Source organism: Gossypium hirsutum, chromosome A13 (assembly GCF_007990345.1).
Source record: "Gossypium hirsutum isolate 1008001.06 chromosome A13, Gossypium_hirsutum_v2.1, whole genome shotgun sequence".
Lineage (NCBI taxonomy): Eukaryota > Viridiplantae > Streptophyta > Magnoliopsida > Malvales > Malvaceae > Gossypium > Gossypium hirsutum.
The window spans coordinates 56,602,940-56,630,083 of NC_053436.1; the positions used below are offsets into that span (position 1 = coordinate 56,602,940).

At 39.3% G+C, this 27,144-nt stretch overlaps 1 protein-coding gene and 2 non-coding genes across 3 annotated transcripts; all 3 read left to right on the top strand.

Annotated features, from left to right (window-relative positions):
• The first annotated feature begins 1,191 nt into the window (after positions 1–1,191).
• Positions 1,192–1,298, top strand: LOC121213344 (small nucleolar RNA R71). Its single transcript, XR_005908727.1, has one exon. It is a non-coding gene; the product is annotated as a small nucleolar RNA R71 (small nucleolar RNA).
• Positions 1,299–10,987: 9,689 nt separating this feature from the next.
• LOC121212799 (small nucleolar RNA R71) lies at positions 10,988–11,089 on the top strand. The gene has a single exon (XR_005908173.1). It is a non-coding gene; the product is annotated as a small nucleolar RNA R71 (small nucleolar RNA).
• Positions 11,090–24,005: 12,916 nt separating this feature from the next.
• Positions 24,006–26,626, top strand: LOC107894560 (uncharacterized). Its single transcript, XM_016819823.1, has 4 exons — positions 24,006–24,099; positions 25,026–25,225; positions 26,138–26,188; positions 26,513–26,626. The coding sequence occupies exons 1-4, from the start codon at positions 24,006–24,008 to the stop codon at positions 26,624–26,626; spliced, it is 459 nt and encodes a 152-aa protein (XP_016675312.1).
• Positions 26,627–27,144: the final 518 nt, after the last annotated feature.

Consider the following 27,144-nt stretch of genomic DNA (forward strand, 5'->3'; position numbering starts at 1 on the left):
ATGCCCGCCACCAAATCAGCCAATGCATTATTCACATCTAAGCTACCAATTAAATAAGGAATTGTAAAACTCCCTGGATCTTTCATCTTGTTGTTTACCTTATTCTATAAAATGGCTAAGCAAATTGCATTCAACACTACATGCGACACCTCATCCAACTTCTATTTATTTGCTAAAATCTCATTTAAAAATTTAACTGCATTCGACATCTGCGAAAGAGCTTCAATAAACGGTAAGTTAATATGTAATTTCTTTAATAATTTAAGGAATTTACCAAAATTTTCATCCGTGTGGTCTTTCCTTGTCGCACTGGGGCATGGCACATGAGGTTTGTACTCTTTACTTACCAGTTTTTGCTCATTGTGGTCCACCTCACCTTTACTTTTACTTACCACAATTTCTTGCCTCGCTTCTGGTTCAGGTTCGACTAACCCTTCCTTATCTGGAACGGTAATCGCATTGCGTTGTTCCCTTGGGTTTGATAAAGTATTACTTGGCAAGCTACCTTGTGGTCATTTAGAGATCAGTTTGGCAAGTTGGCCTATCTGGGTTTCGAGCCCTTGGATCAACGCTTATTGATTCTTAAGTGTTGTCTCGGTAATCTAAAAATAAGTTTCTGACACCGAGATAAATTTCATTAGCATCTCCTCAAGGTTTAGTTTCTTTTCCTGCTGGTAAGGTGGTTATTGAAAGCTTGGGGGATGTTGTGGCCTTTGATTTCCTTGGCCACTCCACGAGAAGTTGGGATGGTTCCTCCAACCTGCATTATAAGTGTTACTGTATCGATTGTTTTGAGGTCTAGAATTATTATTACCCATATATTGAACTTGTTCCTCCTCAGTGCTAGGGTTGAAAGATTGATATTTTGTGTGCACTCCTCCTTCATTTGCATTGCACCTCATCGCTGGATGTACCTGGGTAGAACCATATAAACCGTCAATCTTTTTATTTAAAAGTTCTACCTAGTTAGATAGCATAGTGACCATGTCGAGGTTGAAAACACTGGCTACTTTTGTCGGTTTTGTCCTTATGACTTGCCACTGATAATTATTCAGTGACATCTCTTCTATAAACTCATAAGCCTCTTCAGGTGTCTTGTTATTAATAGTTCCACCAGCAGCTGCGTCAATCATCTGTGTAGTCGAATGACTCAGGCTGTTGTGAAAAGTTTGAACCTATAGCCAAAATGGTAACCCATGGTGAGGGCACCTTCTCAATAGATCCTTGTATCTCTCCCATGCATCATAGAGTGTTTCTAAATCCATCTACACAAAAGAAGAAATATCATTCCTTAGTTTAGCCATTTTAGCCGGTGGAAAGTATTTAAGAAAAAAATTTTCGGTCATTTGTTCCCAAGTGGTGATCGATCCTTGTGGTAACGGGTTCAACCATTGTTTTGCCTTATTTCTCAATGAAAAGAGAAACAACCGAAGGTGAATGGTATCATCAGAAACACCATTGATCTTTAAAGTGTCTCAAAACTCCAGAAAATTGCCAAATGAGCGTCTAGATCCTCGTCCTGCAAACCATCAAACTGAACAAACTATTGTATCATTTGAATCGTGTTAGGTTTCAGTTCAAAATTATTTTCAGCAATAATAGGTCTAATTATACTCGATTCAGCTCCTGTCAAAGTAGGTTTAGCATAATCATACATAGTACGAGAAGCAGGATTCTGATTTACTGGATTAGCAGCAATCGCAAGAGGTAGCGGATTTTCCTGATTTTAAGCCATCTCCTTGGTTTTGGTGTGAATATCGTCCTCTTGCTCTTCCTCTATGTTTCCTAGGTTTCGCCTTATTTATCTTCAGTTTCTGCGAGTTGTGCTTGCGATCTCACTATCAAAAAGAAATGGTTCCGACAGGTTTCTTCTAGTCATAAACTATAAAAACCTGTCAAAAGAAAATAAAAGAAAATTTAGTAAATCAAAACGAAATTAAAATAAAATTTCAATTGTAATAAAATAAATGGATAAAGTAATAAAAATTAAGTATTCCTAATATCTTAGCTCTCTAGAAACGGTGCCAAAAACTTGATGTGATGTCTCGTGATAAGTTTTATATTTATGATTGATCGTACTTGAAAACTAACTATTATCACGACGAAGGCAAGCGCACCTATCGAACAGTAGTATAATTTATGGCAAGACCAGAATGTCGAACCCACAGGAACTAAAAGTACTAGTATTAACTTTCTTTTTATTATTGATCGTGTGATTCGTAACAAGTAATAAATATTTATAATGAAGATCAAACCTAGACTAACTATTATCACGATGTAGAAAAGTGTACCTATCGAACAGTAGTATAGTAATGGCAAGATCGGGATATCGTACCTAAGGGAACCAAAAGTACTAATAGTAACTATCTTTTTATTATTTAGCCTAAGAATAAAAGGGTTTGTTTCAATTAACTAATTATTTAAACTAAGAACGCACAGAGAAAAGAATTGGGGAATTGCTTTTGGAAAAATCGATTGACTTGAGACAATACCTAAGGAAAAATCCACCTTGACTTTACTTGTTATTCTGGCTCCGAATCGAATGATTTATTCATTCAACTTGTTCCGTAGAGATCTCTAAGTTATGTTATTATCCCTATTCAAGACTAATAATGTCCAATCCCTAAATTGAATAACCGAGACTTTTCTCTAATTAACACTCTAGGGTTGCATTAACTTGATATATGGATCCCCTTATTAGGTTTCACCCTAATCCGGCAAAATCTTGTCACCCTATTTCTAGGCGCGCAATCAACTCCGCTTAATTATGACAAATGTACTCTTAGACAGGGTCTATTCCTTCTCTGAATAAGAGCATGTCTTGAATCGGTATCATGGGATATCAAAACAAGAATTAAGAATACATAATTAAGAACAAGTTAAATATTTATCATACGATTCAGAAAATAATAACAAGATTTGTTTTAAGTTTCATCCCCCTTAGGTATTTAGGAGTTTAGTTCATAACTAAATAAGAAAACATCTCCGAAGAATAAAGAATACAAAACATAAAGAAAACCCAAAACTCCTGAAGGGAAATTGAGGAGAGATCTTCAGTCTTTATGATGAATCTGGCTTCTGAGATGGATCAATCGGCTTCCTTAGGGTAATTTCTTACCCCCTTCTCTGTCTCCCCTTTTCCTCTCTTCTAGGGTGTATTTATAGGCATTGGAATGCCTAAAAGCCCTCAAAAATGGCCTTTTCCGAATTGGACTTGGGCTCGACAGGGACACGCCCGTGTGTTACGGCCGTGTGACGTGATTGCCAGGCCGTGTTCGACCCGTTAAATTGCACATGACCGTATGGGTTAATGGCCAGGCCGTGTGAATCGTGAAATCCTTAGTCGACACCCTCGAAAGACACGGGCGTCTGAGCTACCCGTGTGGAAAGGCTTAGGCTGTGTCATCTTCTCGATTTGGTCTGTTTTGTCCCTTTTTGGCTCCTTTCGCTCTCCTATGCTCTCCTAAGTGTAAAACATGGAATTAAAGCATTAGGAGCATCGAATTCACCAATTCTAATGAGAAATCATCCAAAAAATGCATGAAACATGGGGTAAAAATATGTATAATTTACGGTTTATCAAATACCCCTACACTTAAGCATTTGTTTGTCCTCAAGCAAAATTCTCAACTCATAATCCAAATAAATCTTTCTCAACTTATAATTTCTATTAATAATATCTCAAATTAACCCATAGGTAATATGCATTGAGAATTTAACTAAAAGAACATAACAGTTTCAACCATTCCAAGTTGAGCATTTTATTACGAAAACATAGGTGTCTTCCCTCATCTAAGTAATTACTTTTAATTCAGAATTTCACAGAGTTTTACGTCCTCACTAAAGATTCACTCAAATCACTCGGGGTGTTTTAAGGACAATAAAGGAAGCACTCAATAGTCAATAATGGAAAGTCATTACCATAGGCTTGCATTAAAATCAAATCTCCACCACTATAATTTAAGATGATACATCAATCAAAAGGTCTTTAGAGGTTTGTAATGAGGCTTCGTTAGGGGGTGTGGTCACAAGCTGAAAGAAAGGGTTAGAATCCAGATTGAATTGAAAAGTTGCCTAACTAGAAAAAGAGTTAATCTTCATTTGCATACAATAGAGCTTCTCTCAGAATTATGAAATTACAGATATGCATACATAGTTTTTTTTTAAGAACAAGTTAAATAATATAGACTAAATATCAAGAACAAAACATAGCTAGGCAATCCATTCAACTCAAATCTCGACAAAAATAGGGATTAATTTAGGGGATTTCAATAATGGGTTAAAGGTTAATATTAAGGGTAATACAAAAATTGGTTTGTTAGGCTCAAGGAGGTTTACTAGGGATTAATCGTGGGGGTAGGCTTTTCATGGCATGAGTAGGTTAATCCTAAGTGCCTTAATCATTTTGATATATCAAATCAAAAGGTGTGGTCTCGACATGCATAATCAAGCAAGTTTTAGAATAACAGTTCAATACTGACGCACTCAAAGCAATAATAAAAGTTAGCATGAAAGGATGAATAGATGCTCAAAAGGCTCAAAAATCTCACAAAAATTATGGCTATTTGATGTTTAGACTCGTGAATTCCAATTCAAAGTAATACCTAGACTTGGGGAAACAGCCTAAGATTTTGAATTCTTAAAAATCAACTCATCATGCTTGACTCTTTATTGTCTTAAAGTTTTAAATAATCAATGCATAAATCCTTATGTTTTAATTCAAGATATATCAATCAAAATCATAAATTAATTAAAATTTATCCTAAATATGATATGAGAGTTTTTCAAGAGAATAAGATGATTATTCAGGGATTTTTCTGATAATAAAATAAATACCCCCCACACGTAAGATGTACTTTGCCCTCAATATACAAAGATAGATATTAGAGTATAAAAATAAGATAGAGAGAGAAGTGAAACTTCCTGTATGATGAATTCCTCGAACTAGAGTTTTGGAGAGTGATCAATTCGAGAGTGAAGGAGGATACTCCGGCAGTCGTAGAGGTTCATTAGGCCATAAGTCCTGCGCCAAAAGAATATTATATCTAGTGGTAGCTATGGTCGTGGTCGAGTAGGACATGGCAGTCGTGGAGACCCTTTCCCGGTGGAGTTTTAGTTCCTATGTAATGATGAGCTTAAGAGCTCTATATAACTGTGATAAAAATCAGGAACTTTTTAAGGGATATGAGGAAGAATAAGTACTCAAAAAGAAATAATTGAAATTTATAATAAAATTTTAAATCTACTAAAAAATATAAAAAAATAAAAAATAAAAAGTAGTTTGAATAAAAATTAAAAACATAAAATAATACAATAAATATTTCTACACATCTTCATCACTAGATGGTTCGCGAGGTGGGATTGGCGATGAGATGTGGAGGTGCTGACAAATCTGGTGTAGAGTAGCATCAATGTTGTCAAATCGTTGAAAACACTGGTGCTCAAATCGGGTGAGGCTCTCAGAGATGTCAGCATATGAAGCTGCCGCATGAACTGGACGAGAGGGTGGTGGTCGCTAAGTCAGTGGGTCCTCGTGCTGTGGGGGTACAGCTGTGTGGAGGAAAATTGGAGGGAAAAGAGTGGGGAAAGTGAGGATTAATATAGGTGCAGTGGAGTTTAGGGTGGTTTGGGGGTTGAGGAAGTGAGAATCTGTGGAATGGTGGCCGGAATAGGGATTAGGGAGTGGAGAGGGGGAGATTTCAACTAGGGTTTTGAAAGGAGGAAGAAAAAGAACAGTGCTTTGCTTATATAGGGGGAAGCCACACGGCCTAGGGCCATGCCTATGTACTCTGAAAGTAAGCCCGTGTTTGTCAAATTTTGCAATTTAGGTCATGCCCGGCTACTATCCCACGCCTGTGTGTCTTGGGCGTGTGTGGCCCATGGCCATATCGTACGGCTGTGCCTAGCTTTGTTCGCTTCTCCCATGCCTGTGTGTCAGGGTACCAAGCCCGTGTATTGTTGTCCACGGCTTCACGGTACGGGCGTGTCTTATGGCTTTGTCGAAGAAATAGAATCGAGCCTTGCCCCTGGCATGCCCGTGTTTTTCCATTCCCACGCTCGTGTTCACCTATCAAATTCACCCATGGCCATGTCGCACGGCCGTGGGGATTTATCGCATCCCATGTTCTGGGGAAATCATTTACCCTATTTTCGCATGGCCGTAACGCACAGCCGTGTTTCCCTCCGTGTTGATCACATGACCTTAAGCACGACCGTGTGGAGCTGGGAACCTATGCTTCAAATACCCTGTTAGTGACCTAAATGTTTAAAACTTGAATTTAAAATAATTTAAAATTGTTAGTACTCGGGTTGCCTCCTGAGAAGCGCTTATTTATAGTCTAAGCTCGACTGTTACCTTGTTGGTATATTTAGGGCGGTTTGTGGAGTCGTAGCTCCTCTCTATTGATTTTAAAATTCTCACCATTATAAAGTTTGAGACGGTGTCCATTTACCTTGAAAGTACCGTATGATGGGTGACATACCTCTACTGTGCCATATGGATGAACAGATTGAATTATGAATGGTCCTGACCATCGTGATTTTAGTTTCCCGAGAAACAATTTGAGTCTTGAGTTGTATAATAAGATGAGATCTCCAGCTTCAAATGGTTGCCATTGCTTTAAACGAATGTCATGGCGCCGCTTTGTTGCTTCCTTGTATAGGCGTGAATTTTCGTATGCATTGGCTCGCTATTCATCTAGCTCGTTTAGCTCCATCAATCCGTTTTTTCTTGCAAGTTCGGGATCAAGGTTTAGAAATTTAATAACCCAAAAAGCTTTATGCTCTAGTTCGAATGGTAGATGACAACTTTTTCCATAAACAAGTCTGTAAGGTGATCCCCTATAGGAGTTTTAAAAGCAGTTCTGTAAGCCCATAAGGCATCGTCTACTTTTTTTGCCCAGTCTTTTCTATTTGATTCTACTGTTTTTTCAAGGATCCGTTTGAGTTCTCGGTTTGCTACTTCAACTTGTCCATTAGTTTGAGGATGGTATGAGGTGGCTGTTCTATGATGAACTCCGTATTTCTTAAGGGTTTTTTCAAATTGGGTATTACAAAAATGAGTGCCCCTATCACTGATAATTGCTCTAGGTGTTCCAAATGTCAAGAAGAGTTTTTTAAGGAAACGTACTACCACTCTAGCATCATTAGTAGGTAAAGCTTGGGCTTCTACCCATTTGGACATGTAGTCAACTGCTACTAAGATGTATTTATTTCCTAATGAACTGGGGAATGGGACCATGAAATCGATACCCCAAACATCAAATATTTCACAAGAAAGCATATAGTTTTGAGGCATTTCATCACGTTTAGATATGTTACCTGTCCGTTGGCATTTGTCGCATAAAGTAACGTACCTGATAGTGTCTTTGAATAATGAAGGCCAATAAAAACCTGATTCAAGTATTTTGTGTGCGGTCTTAGTGCCATTATAGTGTCCTCCGGTTGGCCCTGAGTGGCAATGTTCCACTATTTTTTATATTCCTGATCCTGTAACGCATCTTCTGATGACTTGATCTGCACATCTGTGAAACAGAAATGAATCGTCCCAAAAGTAGTTTTTCACATCATTAAAGAATTGCTTCTTTTGCTGGTGTGTTAACCCTTTTGGGATAATGTTAGCAGCTAAAAAATTCGCGATGTCTACAAACCATGGTACCTTGGAGTTGGATATAGCGAAAAATTGTTCTTCAGGGAATGATTCATTTATTTCTACGTCATCCAGTTCTCTGGTATTGGATTTCTCAAGCCTAGACAGATGATCAGCCTCGAGATTTTTAGCTTCTTTCTTGTCCTAAATTTCCAAGTCAAATTCCTGCAATAGGAGAATCCATCGAATGAGTCAAGGTTTTGCATCGGTTTTAGTTAAAAGGTACCGAAGGGTGAAATGGTTAGTGTAGACAACAACTTTAGACAATATGAGATATGATCGAAACTTATCAAATGCAAAAACCACAGCTAGCAACTCTTTTTCCGTAGTAGTATAGTTTTCTTGTGCAGCCGTTAAGGTTTTGCTGGCGTAATAGATAGGTTGAAAATGCTTGTCTCTTCATTGTTCCAATATTGCACTACTGCAAAATCACTCGCATCACACATTAGTTCAAATGGAAAGTTCCAATCAGGTGCAATTATGATTGGAGCATTAATTAATTTATCCTTTAAAGTATTAAATGCTTCTAAACATTCCTGATCGAAGTTAAAAGGTATATCTTTTTCTAGTAATTTAGTCAAAGGCTTAGCTATTTTAGAAAAATCCTTAATAAATCTTCTATAAAAACCAGCATGTCCTAAAAAGCTTCTAATAGCCTTAACTGAACTATGGGGTGGTAATTTTTCGATTGTTTCTATTTTAGATTTATCAACCTCACTAGAAATTTTATGCCCTAATACAATACCTTCTTGAACCATGAAGTGACATTTCTCCCAGTTAAGGACAAGGTTTGTTTCCTTACATCTTATTAGAACTCGTTTTAAATTTTTAAGGTAGAGATGGAAAGAGTTACGGAATACTGAAAAATCATCCATGAAGACTTCCATGATATCTTCCACGAGTTCGTCAAATATGGCTATCATACAACGTTGAAAAGTGGCAGGAGGATTACATAATCCAAAAGGCATTCTACAATAAGCGAACGTACCATATGGGCATGTAAATGTCGTCTTTTCTTGATCTTCAGGAGCTATTAGGATTTGGAAGTAACCAAAGAGTCCGTCTAGAAAGCAGTAATACATGTGTCCAGACAATCTTTCCAACATGTGGTCAATGAATGGTAAGGGGAAGTGATCTTTTCTTGTGGCGTCGTTACGTTTCCTGTAGTCTATGCAAACTCTCCGTCCTGTAACTATTCTTGTTGGGATTAATTCATTCTTCTCGTTGGTCACGACCGTCATGCCTCCTTTCTTGGGGACAACCTGCACTGGACTTACCCAAGAACTGTCAGAAATAGGATAAATAATTCTAGCATCTAGAAGTTTAATTACCTCGACTTTTACAACTTCCTTTATGTTGGGGTTCAGACGTCTTTGAGCTTGCACACACGGTTTGTATTCATCTTCCATCAAAATTTTATGGGTGCAGAAAGAATGGCTAATCCCTTTAATGTCAGAAATTTTCCACGCTACGACCTTTTTATGTTATTTTAATACTTGGATTAACTCCTCTTTCTCATTGGGTTGCAAATTAGAAGCAATAATAACTGGCAATGTAGAATTATTTCCAGGAAATTCGTATTCTAAATGGTTTGGTAATTGTTTAAGTTCCAGTTTGGGAGGCTCCTCAATAGAGGGTTTTTGCTTAAAGTCATCGTTTATCTTAATACCCTCATATTCTACTTGTCTTGACGAATGGTCATTAGGTTCCTCACCTGTCTCCTCGTCTTGAGCTGGATATGGTTCTGTCGTCTCCTCTTGTACAATCTCCTGAAAAGAGTCTTGAGTAACATGATCAATAGAGTCAATGAAATAACATGAATCATTCTGTTCCCTAGAGAATCGCATAGCATCGTAAATTTTAAAGATCATCTCCTCGTCACCTACTCTAAGTACCAATTTACCGTCACCCACGTCAATCACCGCTCTAGCAGTGGATAGGAATGGGCGTCCTGAAATTAAGTGTACTTCCACATCTTCATCCATGTCAAGCACAACAAAATCAACAGGGAATATAAATTTATCTACTTTTATGAGTACGTCTTCTATATACCCCTAGGATATTTAACAGATCTATTGGCTAACTGAATACTCATCCTAGTAGGTTTAGGTTCCCCAAGACCAAGTTGTTTGAACATTTTATATGACATCAAATTAATACTGGCGCCTAAATCGACTACTGCTTTTTCAACATTCAGATTGCCAATTAAGCAAGGGATAGTAAAACTTCCGGGATCTTATAGTTTGGTTGGCAGCTTATTTTGGAGTATGTCAGAGCATTCCTCGTTGAGTTCTATTGTAGATAATTCCTCAAACTTCCTTTTGTTTTTTAGAAGCTCCTTCAAAAATTTTACGTAGGTAGGCATCTGCGAGATAGCTTCAACAAAAGGTAAGTTGATATGTAATTGCTTAAAAAGTTCAAGAAACTTATCGAATTATGCATCAATGCGATCTTTTCTTAATTTTGCTGGATATGGGACTGGTGGTGTATATTCCTCCGGCACTGGTTTGTCACTATTTTCGGGTTTTTCTTCCCTCCTTTCACTTTCCACGGCTTCTTGTGCTAACTTCTTTTTAGATTCCACTAATACTTTCCCACTCCTTAGTGTAACTGCTTTGACATGCTCTCTTAATTTGGTATTACTAAGTAAATTTCCTAGTGATCTTTTCGAGATTAGTTTGGAGAGCTGGCTTATCTGAGTTTCGAGCCTTGGATCGATGCTTGTTGATTCTTGAGTGCTGTCTCGGTATTTTGGTAGCGGGTTTCTGACACTAATATGAATTTTGAGAGCATCTTCTCAAGGTTTGTTTTTTCTCTTGTTGATAAGGTGGCTGTTGAAAACCCTGAGGATTTTGTTGCTTTTGATTCCCTTGACCACCCCAGGAGAAATTCAGGTGGTTCCTCCAACCTGCATTATAAGTATTAGTGTATGGGTTATTTTGAGATCTAAAGTTATTGTTACCCATATAGTTGACTTATTCATTTTCTGTTGTGGGATTGAAGGATTGATATTCTGTATGCACACCTCCTCCACTCGTGTCACACCTCATTACTGGATGTACCTGCGTAGAACTGAGTAAACCATCGATCTTTTTATTGAGAAGTTCTACCTAATTTGATAGCATAGTAACTGACTCGATGTTATAAACATCAGCTGTTTTTGTTGGCTTTGTCCTCATAACTTGCCATTGATAGTTATTCAGTGACATCTCCTCTATAAACTCATAGGCATCTTCCGGTGTTTTACTGTTGATGGTTCCACTAGCAGCCGCTTCAACCATTTGCTGAGTCGAGGGATTCAGACCACTGTGGAATGTTTGTACTTGAAGCCAAAGTGGTAACCCATGGTGAGGGCACCTTCTCAGTAAGTCCTTGTATCTCTCCCATGCATCGTAAAGTGTTTCTAAATCCATTTGCACAAAAGAAGAAATATCAGTGCATAATTTAGCCGTTTTAGCCGACAGAAAGTATTTTAGTAAAATTTTTTCGGTCATTTGTTCCCAAGTAATGATAGACCCTCGTGGTAACAAGTTCAACCACTGTTTAGCTTTGTTTCTCAGTGAAAAAGGAAATAACCAAAGATGAATGGCATCATCAGAAACACCATTGATTTTAAATGTATCGTAAAATTCCAGAAAGTTTAATAAGTGAGCGTTGGGATCTTCATCCTGCAAACCATCAAACTGAACAAACTACTGTATCATTTGAATTGTGTTAGGTTTTAGTTCAAAAGTATTTGCAGCTACAGCCAGTCTAACTATGCTAGATTCAGTTCCTGTTAGAGAAGGTTTAGCATAATCATACATAGTACGTAGAGCAGGATTTTGATTAGCCGCAATTGTAGGAGGTAGCTGATTGCCTTGGTTTTCAGCCATCTCTTCGATTGGGGGTTGAGTATCGTCTTCTTGTTTGTTCTCCGTGTATCTTAAGCTGCGCCTTATTTCTCTTTGATTATTGTGAATTGTACGATCGATTTCTTCGACAAAAAGTAATGGTCCCGACGGGTTTCTTCTACTCATAAACTATAAAAAACTTGCCAAGAGAAAGAAAAAAGTAAATTAATAAATAATAATAATAATGAAATAAAATTAAATTGCAAGAAAAATAAATGGCTAAAGTAATAAAAATTTAGCGTTCCTAATATTTTAGTTCTCCGGCAATGACGCCAACAACTTGAACGCGTGATTCGTAACAAGTCATAAATATTTATAATGAAGATCAAACCTAGACTAACTATTATCACGATGTAGGCAAGTTTACCTATCGAACAGTAGTATAGTAATGGTAAGACCGAGATATCGTACCCAAGGGAACCAAAAGTACTAGTAATAACTATCTTTTCATTATCTGGCTTAAGAATAAAAGGGTTTTTTTAATTAACTAATTATTTAAACTAAGAACGTACAGAGAAAAAAATGGGGAATTGCTTTTGGGAAAATCGATTGACTTGAGACAATACCTAAGGAAAAATCCACCTAGACTTTACTTGTTATTCTGGCTCCGAATCGGACGATTTATTCATTCAACTTGTTCCGTAGAGATCCCTAAGTTATGTTATTATCCCTATTCAAGACTAATAACGTCTAATTCCTAGATTGAGTAACCGAGACTTTTCTTTAATTAACACTCTAGGGTTGCATTAACTCGATCTATGGATCCTCTTATTAGGTTTCACCCTAATCCGAAAAAATCTTGTCACCCTATTTCTAGGCGCGCAATCAACTCCGCTTAATTATGACAAATGTACTCTTAGACAGGGTCTATTCCTCCTCCGAATAAGAGCGTGTCTTGAATCAGTATCCTGGGATATCAAAACAAGAATTAAGAACAAGTTAATTATTTATCATACAATTCAGAAAATAATAACAAGATTCGTCTTAGGTTTCATCCCCCTTAGGTATTTAGGAGTTTAGTTCATAACTAAATAAGAAAACATCTCCGAAGAATAAAGAATACAAAACATAAAGAAAACCCAAAACTCCTGAAGGGAAATTGAGGAGAGATCTTCAGTCTTGATGATGAATCAGCTTCTGAGATGGATCAATCGGCTTCCTTGGGGTAATTCCTTACCCCCCTTCTTTGTCTCCCCTTTTCCTCTCTTCTAGGGTGTATTTATAGGCTTTGGAATGCCTAGAAGCCTTCAAAAATGGCCTTTTTCGAATTGGACTTAACTTGGGCTCGGCAGGGCACGCCCCTGTGCCACGGCCTTGTGACGTGATTGCTAGGCCGTGTTTGATCCGTTAAATTGCACACTGCCGTGTAGGTTAATGGCCAGGCCGTGTGAATCGTGAAAGCTTAGTCGACACCCTCGAAAGCCACGGGCGTGTGAGCTACCCGTGTGGCAAGGCTTAGGCCATGTCATCTTCTTGATTTGGCCCGTTTTGTCCCTTTTGGCTCGTTTTTGGCTCATTTCACTCTCCTATCCTCTCCTAAGTGTAAAACATGGAATTAAATCATTAGGAGCATCGAATTCACCAATTCTAATGAGAAATCATCCATAAAATGCATTAAACATGGGGTAAAAATATGTATAATTTACGGTTTATCAATTATCTAGCCTAAAAATAAGAGGATTTGTTTTATCTAAACTGATTAACTAAACTAAGAATGCACAAGAAGTAAATTGGTGAAATACTTTTGGGAAAACTGATTGATTTAGACAATACCCAAGGGAAATTCCACTTAGACTTCACTTGTTATTTGACTCTGAATTAGACGATTTATTCACTTGACTTGATCTATAGAAATCCCTAATTTATATTATTATCTCTCTCGAGGCTAACAATGTCTAACCCTAGGTTGATTAATTGAAATCTCTTTCATATTAAAACCCCTAGTGTTGCATTACTCGATATATGGATTCCCTTATTTGGTTTGACCCTAATCCAATAGATTTATGTCGCTCTATGTCTACGGGTGCAATCAACTCCGTTTAATTATGCTAGATCTACTCTTAGACATGGACTTTTGCTCCTTTGAATAAGCACATCAAAACTTGAATCAATATCCTGGAATATTAAAATAGGAATTAAGAATGCATAATTAAGAACAATTCAACTATTTATCATATAATTCAGAAAATAATAACAAGATCAGTCTTAGGTTTCATTCCCTTTAGGTATTTAGGGGACTTAGTTCATAAGTGTAAAAGGAAACATCTCAGAATAATAATAATAACAAAACATAAAGAAAACCCAAAAATCCCTAAAGGAAATTGAAGGGAGATCTTCAGTCTTGAAGGAGAATCCGGCAACTGAGATGGGTCAATCGACTTTCTTCGAGTAATTCCTTGCCTCTTTGATCGCGAGGATTTCATGATAGGTTTTAAATATTTATAACTACTCGTTCTTGAACTAACTATTATCGTGATGTAGGCAAGTGTACCTATCGAACAGTAGTACAGTTTTAGCAAGACCGAATTGTTGAACCCAAAGGAACTAAAAGTACTAGTAATGATTGTCTTTTTATTATCTAGCCTAAGAATAAAGAGGTTTTTGTTTTAACTAACTAATTATCTAAACTAAGAACGCACAGAGAATGGAATTGGGGAATTGCTTTTGCACAGAGAATGGAATTAGGGAATTGCTTTTGGAAAAAATTGATTGAATGAAGACAATACCTAAGGAAAATCCACCTAGATTGTACTTGTTATTCTGGCTCTGAATCGAACGATTTATTCATTTAACTTGTTCCGTAGAGATCCCTAAGTTATGTTATTATCCCTATTCAAGACTAATAACGTCTAATCCCTAGATTGAATAACCGAGACTTTTCTCTAATTAACACTCTAGGGTTGCATTAACTCGATCTATGGATCCCCTTATTAGGTTTCACCCTAATCCGGCAAAATCTTGTCACCCTATGTTTAGGCGCGCAATCAACTCTGCTTAATAAAGACAAATGTACTCTTAGATAGGGTCTATTCCTCCTCTGAATAAGAGGTTATCTTGAACCGGTATCCTGGGATAGCAAAACAAGAATTAAGAACACATAATTAAGAACAAGTCAAATATTTATCATACAATTCAAAAAATAATAACAAGATTCATCTTAGGTTTCATTCCCCTTAGGTATTTAGGGGATTTAGTTCATAAGTAAGTAAGAAAACATCTTAGAATAATAAAAAATACAAAACATAAAGAAAACCCAAAAATCCTGAAGGGGAATTGAGGAGAGATCTTCAATCTTGATGATGAATCCTGCTTCTGAGATGAATCGATCGAATTTCTTGGAGTAATTCCTTACCGCCTACTCTGTCTTCCCTTTTCTTGCTCCTCTAGGGTGTATTTATAGGCTTTGGAATACCTAAAGGCCCTCAAAATTAGCCTTTTCTGAATTGGACTCAACTTGGGCTCGGCAGGGACACGCCCGTGTGCGATTACTTCTGGCCGTGCTTGAGCCTGCCAAATTGACATGACCGTGTGGTCTGCCTGTGTGAGGAGGTCCAGGCCGTGTTGATTTCGTACTTTGGCCCATTTTCTCCATTTTTTGCCCGTTTCTCGTTCCTTTCGCTCTCCTATGGTCTCCTAAGTGTAAAACATGAAATTAAAGCATTAAGAGCATCGAATTCACCAATTCTAATGGAAAATCATCCATAAAATGCGTTAAACATGGGGTAAAAATATGTATAAATTACGGCTCATCAAATACCCCCACACTTAAGCATTTGCTTATCCTTAAGCAAAATTCTCAACTCATAGTCAAAATAAATTCTTCTCAACATATAATTTCTATCGATAATATCTTATAATAATCCATAGAAAATCATACATTGAGAATTCAACTAAAAGGACATAAAAGTTTCAAACATTCCAAGTTGAGTATTTAATCATGCAAACATAGGTGTCTCTCCTCATTTAAGTAATTACCTTTTATTCAGAATATCACAGAGTTTCACATCCTCACTACAGATTCACTTAAATCACTCGAGGTGTTTAAGGACAATAAATGAAACACTCAATAGTCAAAAATGAAAAGTCATTACCGTAGGCTTGCATGAAAATCAAATCTCCACCACTATAATTTAAGATGATACATCAATCAAAAAGGTCTTTAGAGGGTTGTAATGAGGTTTGGTTGGGAGGTGTGGTCACAAGCTGAAAGAAAGGGTTAGAATCGAGATTGAATTGAAAAATTACCTAACTAGAAAAAGAGTTAATCACCACTTGCGTACAACAGAGCTTCTTCTCAGATTAAGGAATTTAACTTCTGAAGCTTACAAACAGAAGACCACTACTAATATGTATACATGTTTTTTTTTAAGAACAAATTAAATTACAGAGTAGAATCAAACATAGCTAAGCAACTATTTCAATTCAAATCTCGAAAAAAATAGGGCTTAAATTAATTTAGGGGATTTCAACAATAATGGGTTAAAGGTTAATATTAAGGGTAATACAAGAAATGGCTTGTTAGGCTCAAGGGGGTTTACTAGGGGTTAATCGTGGAGGTAGGCTTTTCATGGCATGAGTGGGTTATAAGTGCCTTAATCATTTTGACATATCAAATCAAATGGTGTGGTCTCGACAAGCATAACCAAGCAAGTTCTAGAATAATAGTTCAATACTGACACACTCAAAGCATTAATAAAAGTGAGCATGAAAAGAATTAATAGATGCTCAAAAGGCTCAAAAATCTCACAAAATTATGGCTTTTTGATGTTTAACAACTTGTGAATTCCAACTCAAAGTAATACCTAAACTTTGGGGAAACAGCCTAAGATTTTAAATTCTTAAAAATCAACTCATCATGCTTGATGCTCTAATGCCTTAAAGTTTAAACAATCAATGCATAATTTCCTATGTTTTAATTCAAGATATATCAATCAAAATCATAAATCAATTAAAATTTATCCTAAATATGATATTAGAGCTTTTCAAGATAACAAGGCAGTCATTCAGGGATTTTTCTGATAATGAAATAAATACCCCCCACAGTTAAGATGTACATTACCCTCAATGTACAAAGATAGATATTAGAGTATAAAAATAAGATAGGGAGAGAAGTGAAACTTCCTGTATGATGAATTCCTCGAACTGGAGTTCTGGAGAGTAATCGGTTCGAGAGTGGAGGAGGATACTCCAGCGGTCGTAGAGGTTCATTAGGCCATAAGTCCTGCGCCAAAAGGATATTATCTCTAGTGGTAGCTATGGTCATGGGCTAGCAGGTCATGGCAGTTGTGGAGAACCTTTCCCAGTGGAGTTTTAGTTCCTATGTGATGATGAGCTTAAGAGCTCTATATAACTGTGATAAAATCAGGAACTTTTTAGGGGATATTAGGAAGAATAATTACTCAAAAAGAAATAATCGAAATTAATAATTAAAAATAAAATTTCTAAAATCTAATAAAAATAAAAAGTAGTTTTGATAAAAATTAAAAACATAAAATAATAAATAAATGTTTTTAAACATCTTCATCGCTGGATGGTTCGCGAGGTGGGACTAGCGATGAGATGTGGAGGTGCTGACAAATCTGCTGTAGAGTAGCATTAATGTTGCCAAATCATTGAAAACACTGCTGCTCGAATCGAGTGAGGCACTCAGAGATGTCAGCATATGAAGTCGCCGCATGAACTGGACGAGAGGATGGTGGTGGCTGAGTCGGTGGGTCCTCGTGCTGTGGGGGGACATCATCAGGAATGTCCTCGTGGGCCTCCTCCTCGGTAGATTGGGTGAGACGATACTGGGGAGTGTAGGTTCCTCGGCGCCTCTCAATCATCCTCATGTTAAGCATACTCGAGATGCCTTGTAGAGACATTTGGCCGATGAGGGTGAGGGATGATTCTTGGGCTGTGGTGTTGAGGAGTTCGAAGTGTCGCGCCAGTTGAGCCACGTAGGGGCAAATGGAGATGAGCCCCTTCCGATGCCACTCCGTCTGGTGTTGAATCGCCAGGGAGATGAAATAGGGCAGGTCGATGACGTGCCCGTGTGACATGCACCATAAAAAGTAGGCGTCGTGAGTGTTGATGACGTCAGTGCTCTCTCGCCTCCCTGTAATCGTGTGAGCCAAAATGGCGTGTACATACATCAGGGATGGTCGGAGAACTGATGCCTTGGAGCGGCTAGGATTGTAGGAGGCTGCGCCAAGGGCCGAAGTGTGCCAGCACTTCGAGGGAAAAAAGTGTATGTGGCGAGTGAGAGCATGTAGTTCATTTTCCTCCTTGAACTCCTCCGTATATAAGCCTAGTACAGCACCGAACTCTGGGATGCTTAGCTGGCAGACTAACCCGCTTAGGTGAAATTGCACCGTGCCGAGATTATCGTAGTTCGTCATTACGGTCTGGAGATTGAACGTTGAGCATAGTTCCATCGTGAGCTCAAGGTATGTTGGTTCGATGATCCCAAAGAACAGCTCCTAAGGGTCGGTGGTTAAGAGGGCCCGAATCACATCAACCAACTGAATTTGTTCTACGGCGGTCCAGTCGATGCAGTGGCCCGCAATTAAAGGTCGGGCCCGAAGTATCTGGAAAAGTTCTTCCTGGGGCCCACGGGGAAACTGTAGGAGGGGTGACGGATTTTTGCGGTTGGACCTGCAGAAGATGACGCTCCCTTTCGTTTCTTGGAAGCAAGGACAGCAGCCTTTTTACCACGTGAGGATGACATAGTACCTATGATTAGAATCATCAAGTCATCTTGATGAGTGGTCAAAGTAAAACGAAGTCAAATCTTAAAAATCATAATTTCAAGCCTCAACTACTAAAACTAACTAAAAACGATAAGTTCAATGGTATATTTTTGTGGCACTAGCATGGTGATATAAGTAAAATGGCAAAGAATGGAATGCACATTACTATATGAATGAATAGAACTGTCAATACAAAAGGCATGATTATTTCAACTTTCCTAACCATGGATATTCATTTCTAACTAATTAAATGGAGTAGGTAAATCATGTAATGAGTAGGAATTTGGACATGAAAAAGATGATGACTTGTCCTATAAATGAAATTTGTGTGATAGAAAATAAAAATGACATGAAAAATATAGACTACTAAGATGAATAGCATTATAAATGAGTGTAATTACAGGGGAAAGAGTAAACAAACGCTAGAAAGGGGAGAATGGATGTCAAAAATGAAGTTGGAGGCAGCGCACGGGCATGGCAGGGAGGCCGTGTGAACTTGCAGCGACTAGGGTTAGGGTTTTCAAATGGGGGAGAAAGCAAATAGTGAAGGGTATTTATAGATTTTTGGCCACACGGCCATGGTACACACTCGTGTTCCCTTATTTGGGCGCATCTGAAATTTGTCCCACGCCTGTGTACCTCGGGCATATGGGTTCACACGGTCGTGTTGCACGATCGTGTCTAGCTTCGTTCGCTTCTCCCATGCCCGTGTGGGAAATCCCCACGCCCGTGTCAATCTAACAGGTTCAGCCACGGGTATGAGACACTGGCATGTCGCACGCCCATGTTGTTTTGGCAGGCTCGACCACAGCCATGCCGCAAGGCCGTGGCATTTTATTGCAGCCCGTGTTTTGGGAAATCCTTGTCCTATTTTAACACAGCCATAAGCATGCCCATGTGCTTGGCCATGTCTCTATGAAAACCTGTGTTCAAGAGCTCCGTTAGTAAGTTAGATGCTGAAGACTAAATTTTTAAAGAAGTTAATATACAGTTAGTGCTCGGGTTGCCTCCCGAGAAGCACTTATTTTGTAACACCCCAATTTTTGGGATTTTCGAGATTTCTATAATTTTCAATGAATTTTAGAAATACTGTGTTTCGACTGTTTGGTGTAGGTCTGAATATGTTGGTGGGCCTTTAAAAGGCCCAAGAGTAAATTTAATTCGAGGCAATTCCTGAATTTTAATTTTGGAGATAGAGGGTTCTAGCGATATGGGCTTTTAAAATTGAGGTGGTCAAATAGGACACAAAAAGATTTGTGGTAAGGTGGCAAGTGGTGGCACCTAGGTGTCTGGGGAGTGACGTGTGGATGGTTAGAGGGAGCCAGAGTTCGAGTCACAAGGTAAGCGTGTTGTCACTTTTATTTTTGTGTGCATATGCCGGGCATGTGATAGAGCTTAAGTGGAAATTCGGATAGGGCTTTAGGAAGGTTGGGCCATGGCTCTGAATGGCCATTAGGGCAAGCTCTATTTTCTTTTTCTTTTTTTGCTGAATTAGGGTTAGCCACCTAGAGCCTTCACTTTCATTCTATTCTCTTCTTAGTGTCGCAAAAAGCTAAAAAAACGCAAAGCTAGATCTCCTGAGTGCCGAATTCTTCCTTCTCTTCTCCTCTCTTCTTCTATTTTCTTTTTTTCATTTTCTTCTCTGGCCGAAACATTCCTACCATTCTACTCATCTCCTCTTTCATTCCCATTCTTTTCTAAACCTCTATAACTGATTACCATAAAAGCCAAAATCTCGAAAGTTATTTTTTATGCCGATTTCTTCTAGTCAAAATCCTCCTATTTTCTTCATCTCTTTTGGCCAATTTCACATCCTTTAAACCTCAACCCTTATCGGCAATACCACTACAAAAACCACCATACCAAATCATCTTCCTCTTCACAGTTCTAAAATCCGAAAACACCATAGTTTTTAGGGACGTATAGCCAAATCTTTAGATCTCTAAGATTCCATTTTGCTAGTGTTTAAGGGCTGGATCTGATCAGATCTGAGCAAAAATTGAAGTGGAATCATTTTGGTTGAAAGAACCTGAGATAGGTACTCAAATCTATTCTTTATTTTGGGTTTTAGAAAAGCCGAAATCCCTAAAGGCATAGGGAGGCTGTCGATTGGAGCTTAAGGCTCTAAGGGTTGTAACAATTGATTTGTTTTGGTGTTAGTGTGATCCAGAGGCTGCTGATCGAAGGCTTGGACAAGTGGAACGACTAGATCTAGATCTAGATCTAGTCTCTAGTTTTGGCAAAGGTAGGATCTCAAGGGCCATAGGTATTGATGGCCGATTATGGTAAGTAAGTTTATGATGGTTGCCATTGTATTTTGGATCTGATATGTCTAGTGACGATTGTAGGATATTGTGGGAGATTTCGGTAGTAGTTGTCGCAAATCAGGTGTGTAAACGACACCCACTCATAGACTAGATCGCCGAAATGTCGAAAAGCCGGTACTTTGTGAACTTGCGAGCGTGCGAGCGCTCGTGGGATGGTTTGGTTGTTAATATTGGTAATCACAAGCGATATGATTACAGAGTGCACAATTTCGTGCACTTCGGTATATTTGGGCTTAATGGGCCGAAATCGGGTTAATGGGCCAACGGACTCAATTCGATAAAAACGCTCGGTAAGTGTTTCTGTTAATGTGGTAATGGCGGTAATATGAGTGTAAACCCTAAGATAGTTAAATTTACTAAAATACCCCTAAGTATGAAAATTACCATTATACCCCTAGGGTAATTTTGACTAAAATGCATGATATTCTGATTCTGTTTGTTGTATGCCATGACATGTATATCTATTGCATGGGATATGGGTTATATTGATGGAGGAAGCGTTCTGGTGGCTCTGCCAGAAATACCTGATCTGGTGGCTCTACCACAAATATCTGTTTCTGGTGGCTCTGCCACAATATCTGTATTTGGTGACTCTGTCACAATATCTGTTTTGGCAGCCATGCTGCAAATTTTATGTCGTGTAGTGGATGGGTTGGTCGAGTAGTTTCCCCACATGGTGTAAGGTTGGCACGGGGGTGTATACGGATGGATATGGGTTGGGATTTCTGCATACAAGATATATCTGTTCTGTTTCTGTTATGGGCCTATGGGCTTCATTCTGAATTTTGTATAGGGCTAAGGCCCAACTTAATCTGTTTCTGTGGTTTGAACTGATCTGGACTATGGTTGGGTTATTTTACACACTGAGTTTTCCAAACTCACCCCTTAATTTTATCCGTGAAGGTAACCCCCAACCATAGTGGACTTGGAGCTGAGAGGGATTCGGAGTAGCCACATGTTTTGCAAGCTCAATTTCCTTCTTATGACTGGATTAGTTTCATTTACTTGAATTGCTTTGGGTTTTAAGTTGTAATGAGGCCGCTTTAATTATTTTTAATTGCTTTAGTTTGATTATTAGCTTAGGCATGATATGGATTTAAATGTTTGAAATTAAATAGCTCTAGGGCGCGTTTTTAAAAGAGATTACCTGATTTCAAAATATCGTGAAACAAGATAAAGCTTCCGAAATGAAAACGTTTTCAAAAATTAATAAGTGTTTTCAAAGGCTTAAAATAAAATGGTTTTTTCTGAACAATCATTCAGTTAAAGTGTGGCAATGGCTGTGTGCATGTCTAGGAGTGGATCCGTGGAGAGCTTGGTACTTAAGTAGTCTAATAGACTCACCTCCTCTTTTTTTCGGCGTCCTACCTGGTGCACCGCTTCTATTCACTTTAATCTATAACGAAAATACCCGTAAATCACTAAGAAAGATTTTAAGTAAAACATGACCTATACAGTAGGGCTTCAATGTGACACACTGGATTCGGCCGTAACGTCTAGGCCGTGTTTAGGGTGTTACATTTAGTGGTATCAGAGCCAAGTTGCAACAACTCGGCTGTGGAATGGGTTTCAAAAAAAAGTTTTAGATTTTCTTCCTACAAATAAATTATTTCAAGGGTAGCATATCCGATTTTCTAAAATTTGATTCAGAGTGTGTGGTGCACCGAATCTTTGGCCCAAGTCTATAAGTATCATTTTGAATTCTTCTAAATATTTCTGAATAATCAGCTATATGCCTGTACTAAAACCTTATTATGATACTCTAGTAAGGGTGATGATGGAACTGTAGAAATTTTTGGATTAGTAGACTAAAGACTGTAGCTAGGCTACGATTTTGCGAAAACCAAAACTCTGAATTACTGTCTGTTCATAAAACATCTATAATAAACACTGAAATATTTAATTGATACATAAAATTCGTAATTAGATAATACGACATGAGTACGAGAGCAGCTCGTGGAAGGGGCCGTAGACGTGGCTGAGGTAGTGCACAGGCTAGGTCTTCGTCTTCAGGACATATGTCGGCGACAGATGCACAGGTACCACCGGCAACAGAAGTGGAGTCTCATGATCGAGTTACCGGGGATGACGCTCTATCTCAGGCAATGCTTCGTGCTCTGAAAAGGGTTGCCGGGGCAAGTACGGGTAACGGAATTCGAAGATCTATTTCCGAGCGACTCTAGGCTAATGGGGCGGAGATCTTTAGGGGCGTATCTAGTGTAGCCCCGAATGTGGCTGAGTATTGGTTAGAGGCTACGGAACGGATTATGGATGACTTAGACTATTCCGTAGAGCAGAAGTTGAAGGGAACCATATCATTGCTACGGGATGAGGCTTATCAGTGGTGGCTCACTGTGAGAGATGGGGCCCCTACTGACAGGGTGACTTGGGAGCTATTTAAGACTGTCTTCAAGGGAAAATATGTTGGGGAAAGTTATGTGGATGCCCGCAGGAAAGAATTTCTGAATCTGGTTCAAGGGGGTAAAACGGTTACTGAGTACGAGGCTGAGTTTCTGAGGCTGAGTCGGTATGCCGTTAGGATAGTTGCTACGGAGTATGAACATAGTGTGCACTTCGAGGATGGTCTTAGAGATAAACTTAAGGTGCTAATTGCTCCGCAGAGGGAGCGAGACTTTGCTGCTTTGGTGGAGAAAGCTAATATAGCTGAGGAGGTGAAGCGTACTGAAAGACAGAATCGTGAAAAGGATCAAAACTAATTTTGGAGGGATTCCGGACCCTCGCATGGTGTAAATAGGAGTGCTAAAAGGAAAGAGTAGAAGAGCCAGTTCGAGCAGTTCCGATGAATGTTGTTAGACCACAAGTTTGTGGGGACTGTGGTAAGGTACATCTGGGCGAGTGTAGGAAACATTCTGGTGATTGTTTCTGGTGCAGATCTATGGAGCATAAAGTAAATGACTGTCCGCAGAAAATAGATCAGGTTCAAGTTACAGAATGGAGGGTTGCTCAACCGGTGAGAGGTGGACCACAACCACCGAGAGGACGTGGACAAGGTAGGGGCGGTAATAGAAATGGTCGGGGTTGAGGAGTACCCGATAGAGGGGTCAGAAATGCTGAGGCTCGATAGCCAGCATTGGTGTATATAGCTCGTCGCCGAGAGGATGGTGATGCGCTCGGCGTCATAACTGGTACATTCTTGATTTCTAGCATGCCATACACTGCTTTGATAGATATTAGATCTACTCATTCGTATGTTGCATGTGCCATATCTGGGTCGTTGGGTGTGCACTCCGAGGAGACTGTAAGTGGGGTATCTGTACTAAGTCCTTTAGGCCACTCGGCTAGGGTAGACAAACTCTATAGAGACGTGCCTTTAGAAACTCAAGGAAAGACTTTCTCTGGAGACTTGATTGAGTTACCATTCGGATAATTCGACCTTATTCTAGGGATGGATTGGCTTGTTAAGCATAGGGTAACTCTAGACTGTGCAGCTAAGCGTATGGTGTTAAAGACCGCTGAGGGTGAAGAGATTATGATGATAGGTGAGCGAAGGGATTATTTGTCCAATGTGGTGTCAGCATTGAGTGCCGAGAAGTGGATTCGTAAGGGTTGTGAGGTTTATCTAGCATTTGTGAGTCAGTCGGAGACTAAGGGTCTGACGGTGGATAAAGTTAGAACCATTAAGAAGTTCCAAGATGTTTTTCCAGAAGAGCTCCCGGGATTGCCTCCGAACCAAGAAGTCAAGTTTGGAATTGACTTGTTGCCTGCACCATACAGGATGGCACCGAAGGAGTTAGTGGAACTGAAAGCACAGATTCAAGAGTTGTTGGATAGAGGCTTTATTAGGCCGAGTGTGTCCCCGTGGGGAGCACCGGTGTTTTTTGTGAAAAGAAGGATGGGACGATGCGGATGTGCATCGATTATCGGCAGTTGAACAAACTGACGATGAAGAATAAGTACCCTCTGCCAAGAATCGACGTCTTGTTTGACCAACTTAGAGGAGCTTCAGTATTTTCCAAGATTGATCTTCGATCTGGATATCATCAATAAAGGGTCAAGGAGGTGGATATTCATAAGACGACATTCAGGACTCGGTATGGTCATTACGAGTTTTTGGTTATGCCATTTGGGTTGATGAACGCTCCTGCAGCATTTATGGATCTGATGAATTAGGTATTCCAACCATTCTTGGACCGGTTCGTGGTCGTTTTTATTGACGATATTCTGGTGTATTCTGAAACTGAAGAGAAACATGATAAACATCTCCGCATTGTGCTGCAAGTATTGAGAGAGAGAGAACTTTATGTGAAATTCAGTAAGTGTGAATTCTGGTTGAGGGAGGTAACCTTCCTAGGTCATGTTGTCTCTGCTGAGGGGATCAAGGTGGACCCTCGAAAGATTGAAGCGATTCTGGAGTGGAAGCCACCTAGGTCGGTGTCAGAAATTCAGAGTTTCCTGGGTTTGGCAGGGTATTACAGAAGGTTTTTGGAAGGTTTTTTTGTGTTAGCAGCACCTTTGACAAAGCTTATAAGGAAAGGAGCACCGTTTGTTTGGACCGAGAAACAACAGGAAGCTTTTGAGAGGTTGAAGGAAGTTTTGACCGAGGCACCTGTATTAATTCAGTCAGAGCCTGGGAAGGATTTTACCGTGTATAGTAACGCATCACATGTGAGTTTGGGCTCTGTGTTGATGCAGGAGGGTAAGGTGGTTGCTTAGCATCGCGACAACTTAAGCCTCACGAGGTGAACTATCCTACTCACGAACTTGAATTGGCAGTAGTAATCTTTACACTTAAGATTTGGAGACACTACCTGTACGGAGAAAGGTGTGTCATTTACATGGATCATAAGAGTCTCAAGTACTTGCTGACTCAGAAGGAGTTGAACCTTAGGCAACGGAGATGGATAGAGTTGCTTAAGGATTATGACTGTTCGATTGAGTATCACCCAAGCAAGGCAAATGTGGTAGCTGATGCCCTAGCCGTAGAGCTGTATTTGATCTGAGAGTAATGTTTGCTCGTTTGAGTCTATATGATGATGGTAGTTTGTTGGCTGAGTTGCAAGTAAGGCCAGCCCGGGTGGATCAGATTAAGGAAAAGCAGTTGAAGGATGAGTCTTTAGGTTCTCGATTCCAACAAGTTGAAAAGGGGAAACTTCTGAGTTTAGATTGAATAGTGAAGGAGTTCTGTGTTTCCGAGGGAGAGTTTGCATTCCGGAGGACTCTGACTTAAGGCAGTCAATATTGAAAGAAGCTTATGGAGGACTTTGTGCTATGCATCTTGGAGGGAATAAGTTGTATCACGACTTGCGAGAATTGTATTGGTGGCCTGGGCTTAAGTGAGAAGTAACGGAGTTTGTGGGGAAATGGCTGACATGCCAGTAGGTGAAAGCTGAACATCAACTACCTTCCGGACTTTTGCAGCCAGTATAGATACCACTTTGGAAATGGGAGAGGTTAACCATGGACTTTGTGAGTGGGCTACCATTGACATCGACGAAGAAGGACTCAGTTTGGCTGATTGTGGATAGGTTGCCCAAGTCTACTCATTTCATACCTGTCCGCACTGACTATTCATTTCAGAAGTTAGCTAAATTGTACGTGGCAGAGATTGTGCGACTTCATGGAGTGCTGGTATTGATTATTTCTGATCGAGATCCTAGGTTCACATCTCGGTTCTGGAAAAAGTTGCATGAGGCGCTGGAAACGCGATTGAACTTTAGCACGGATTTTCATCTTCAAAAGGATGGTTAGTAGGAAAGGGTTATTCAGATTTTGGAAGAGATGTTGAGGGGATACGTTATCGACTTTCGAGGTAGTTGGGAGGATTACTTGCCGTTGGCAGAGTTTGCGTATAACAATAGTTATCAGTCGAGTATCTGAATGGCACCATATGAAACGATGTATGGACGTAGGTGTCGTACACCTAGTTGTTGGACCGAATTGGGGGAACGACAGGTTCTTGGACCTGAGTTGGTAGCGAATATTGAGGATAAGGTGAGAATAATCAAAGATCGGTTAAAGGAAGCACCTGATAGGCAAAAGTTGTATGCAAATTTGAAGCGTAAGTAGATTGAGTAGTCAGTGGGTGAGATGGTCTTTTTGAAGGTTTCACCTTGGAAGAAGATATTAAGGTTTGGTAAGAAGGGCAAGTTTAGTTTGTGGTTCATTGAGCCTTATCAGGTTCTTAAGCAAGTAGGTCCTGTGGTTTACCAATTGGAATTACCTCGGGAGTTAGACAGGATTCACCATGTTTTCCACGTCTCCATGTTAAGGCGATATCATTCTAACCCTACTCATGTCGTACCGGTTGCAGAGGTTGAAGTGCGGCCTGATTTGACTTTCGAAGAAGAGCTTGTGCAGATACTGGATCGTGATGTTAAGGTTCTAACTAGGAAGTCAGTTCCCTTGGTAAAAGTACTTTACAGTAATCATGGCAGAGAGGAAGCTACTTGGGAGCTAGAAGAGGCGATGCGACAACAATACCCTTATCTGTTTGAATCAGGTAAATTTCGAGGACGAAATTTCTTTAAGGAGGGTAGAGTTGTAACGCCCTAATTTTCTGGATTTCTATAATTTTCAATGAATTT

Excerpts from the sequence above, each read along its gene's own strand:
- LOC107894560 (XM_016819823.1), top strand. The coding sequence starts at position 24,006 with ATGGATTGGCTTGTTAAGCATAGGGTAACTCTAGACTGTGCAGCTAAG. Across the intron at positions 24,100-25,025 it reads TGAAGAGATTATGATGATAG|GGTATTACAGAAGGTTTTTG; the intron begins GTGAGCGAAGGG and ends TGGGTTTGGCAG. Across the intron at positions 25,226-26,137 it reads TGTATAGTAACGCATCACAT|AAGTTAGCTAAATTGTACGT; the intron begins GTGAGTTTGGGC and ends TATTCATTTCAG.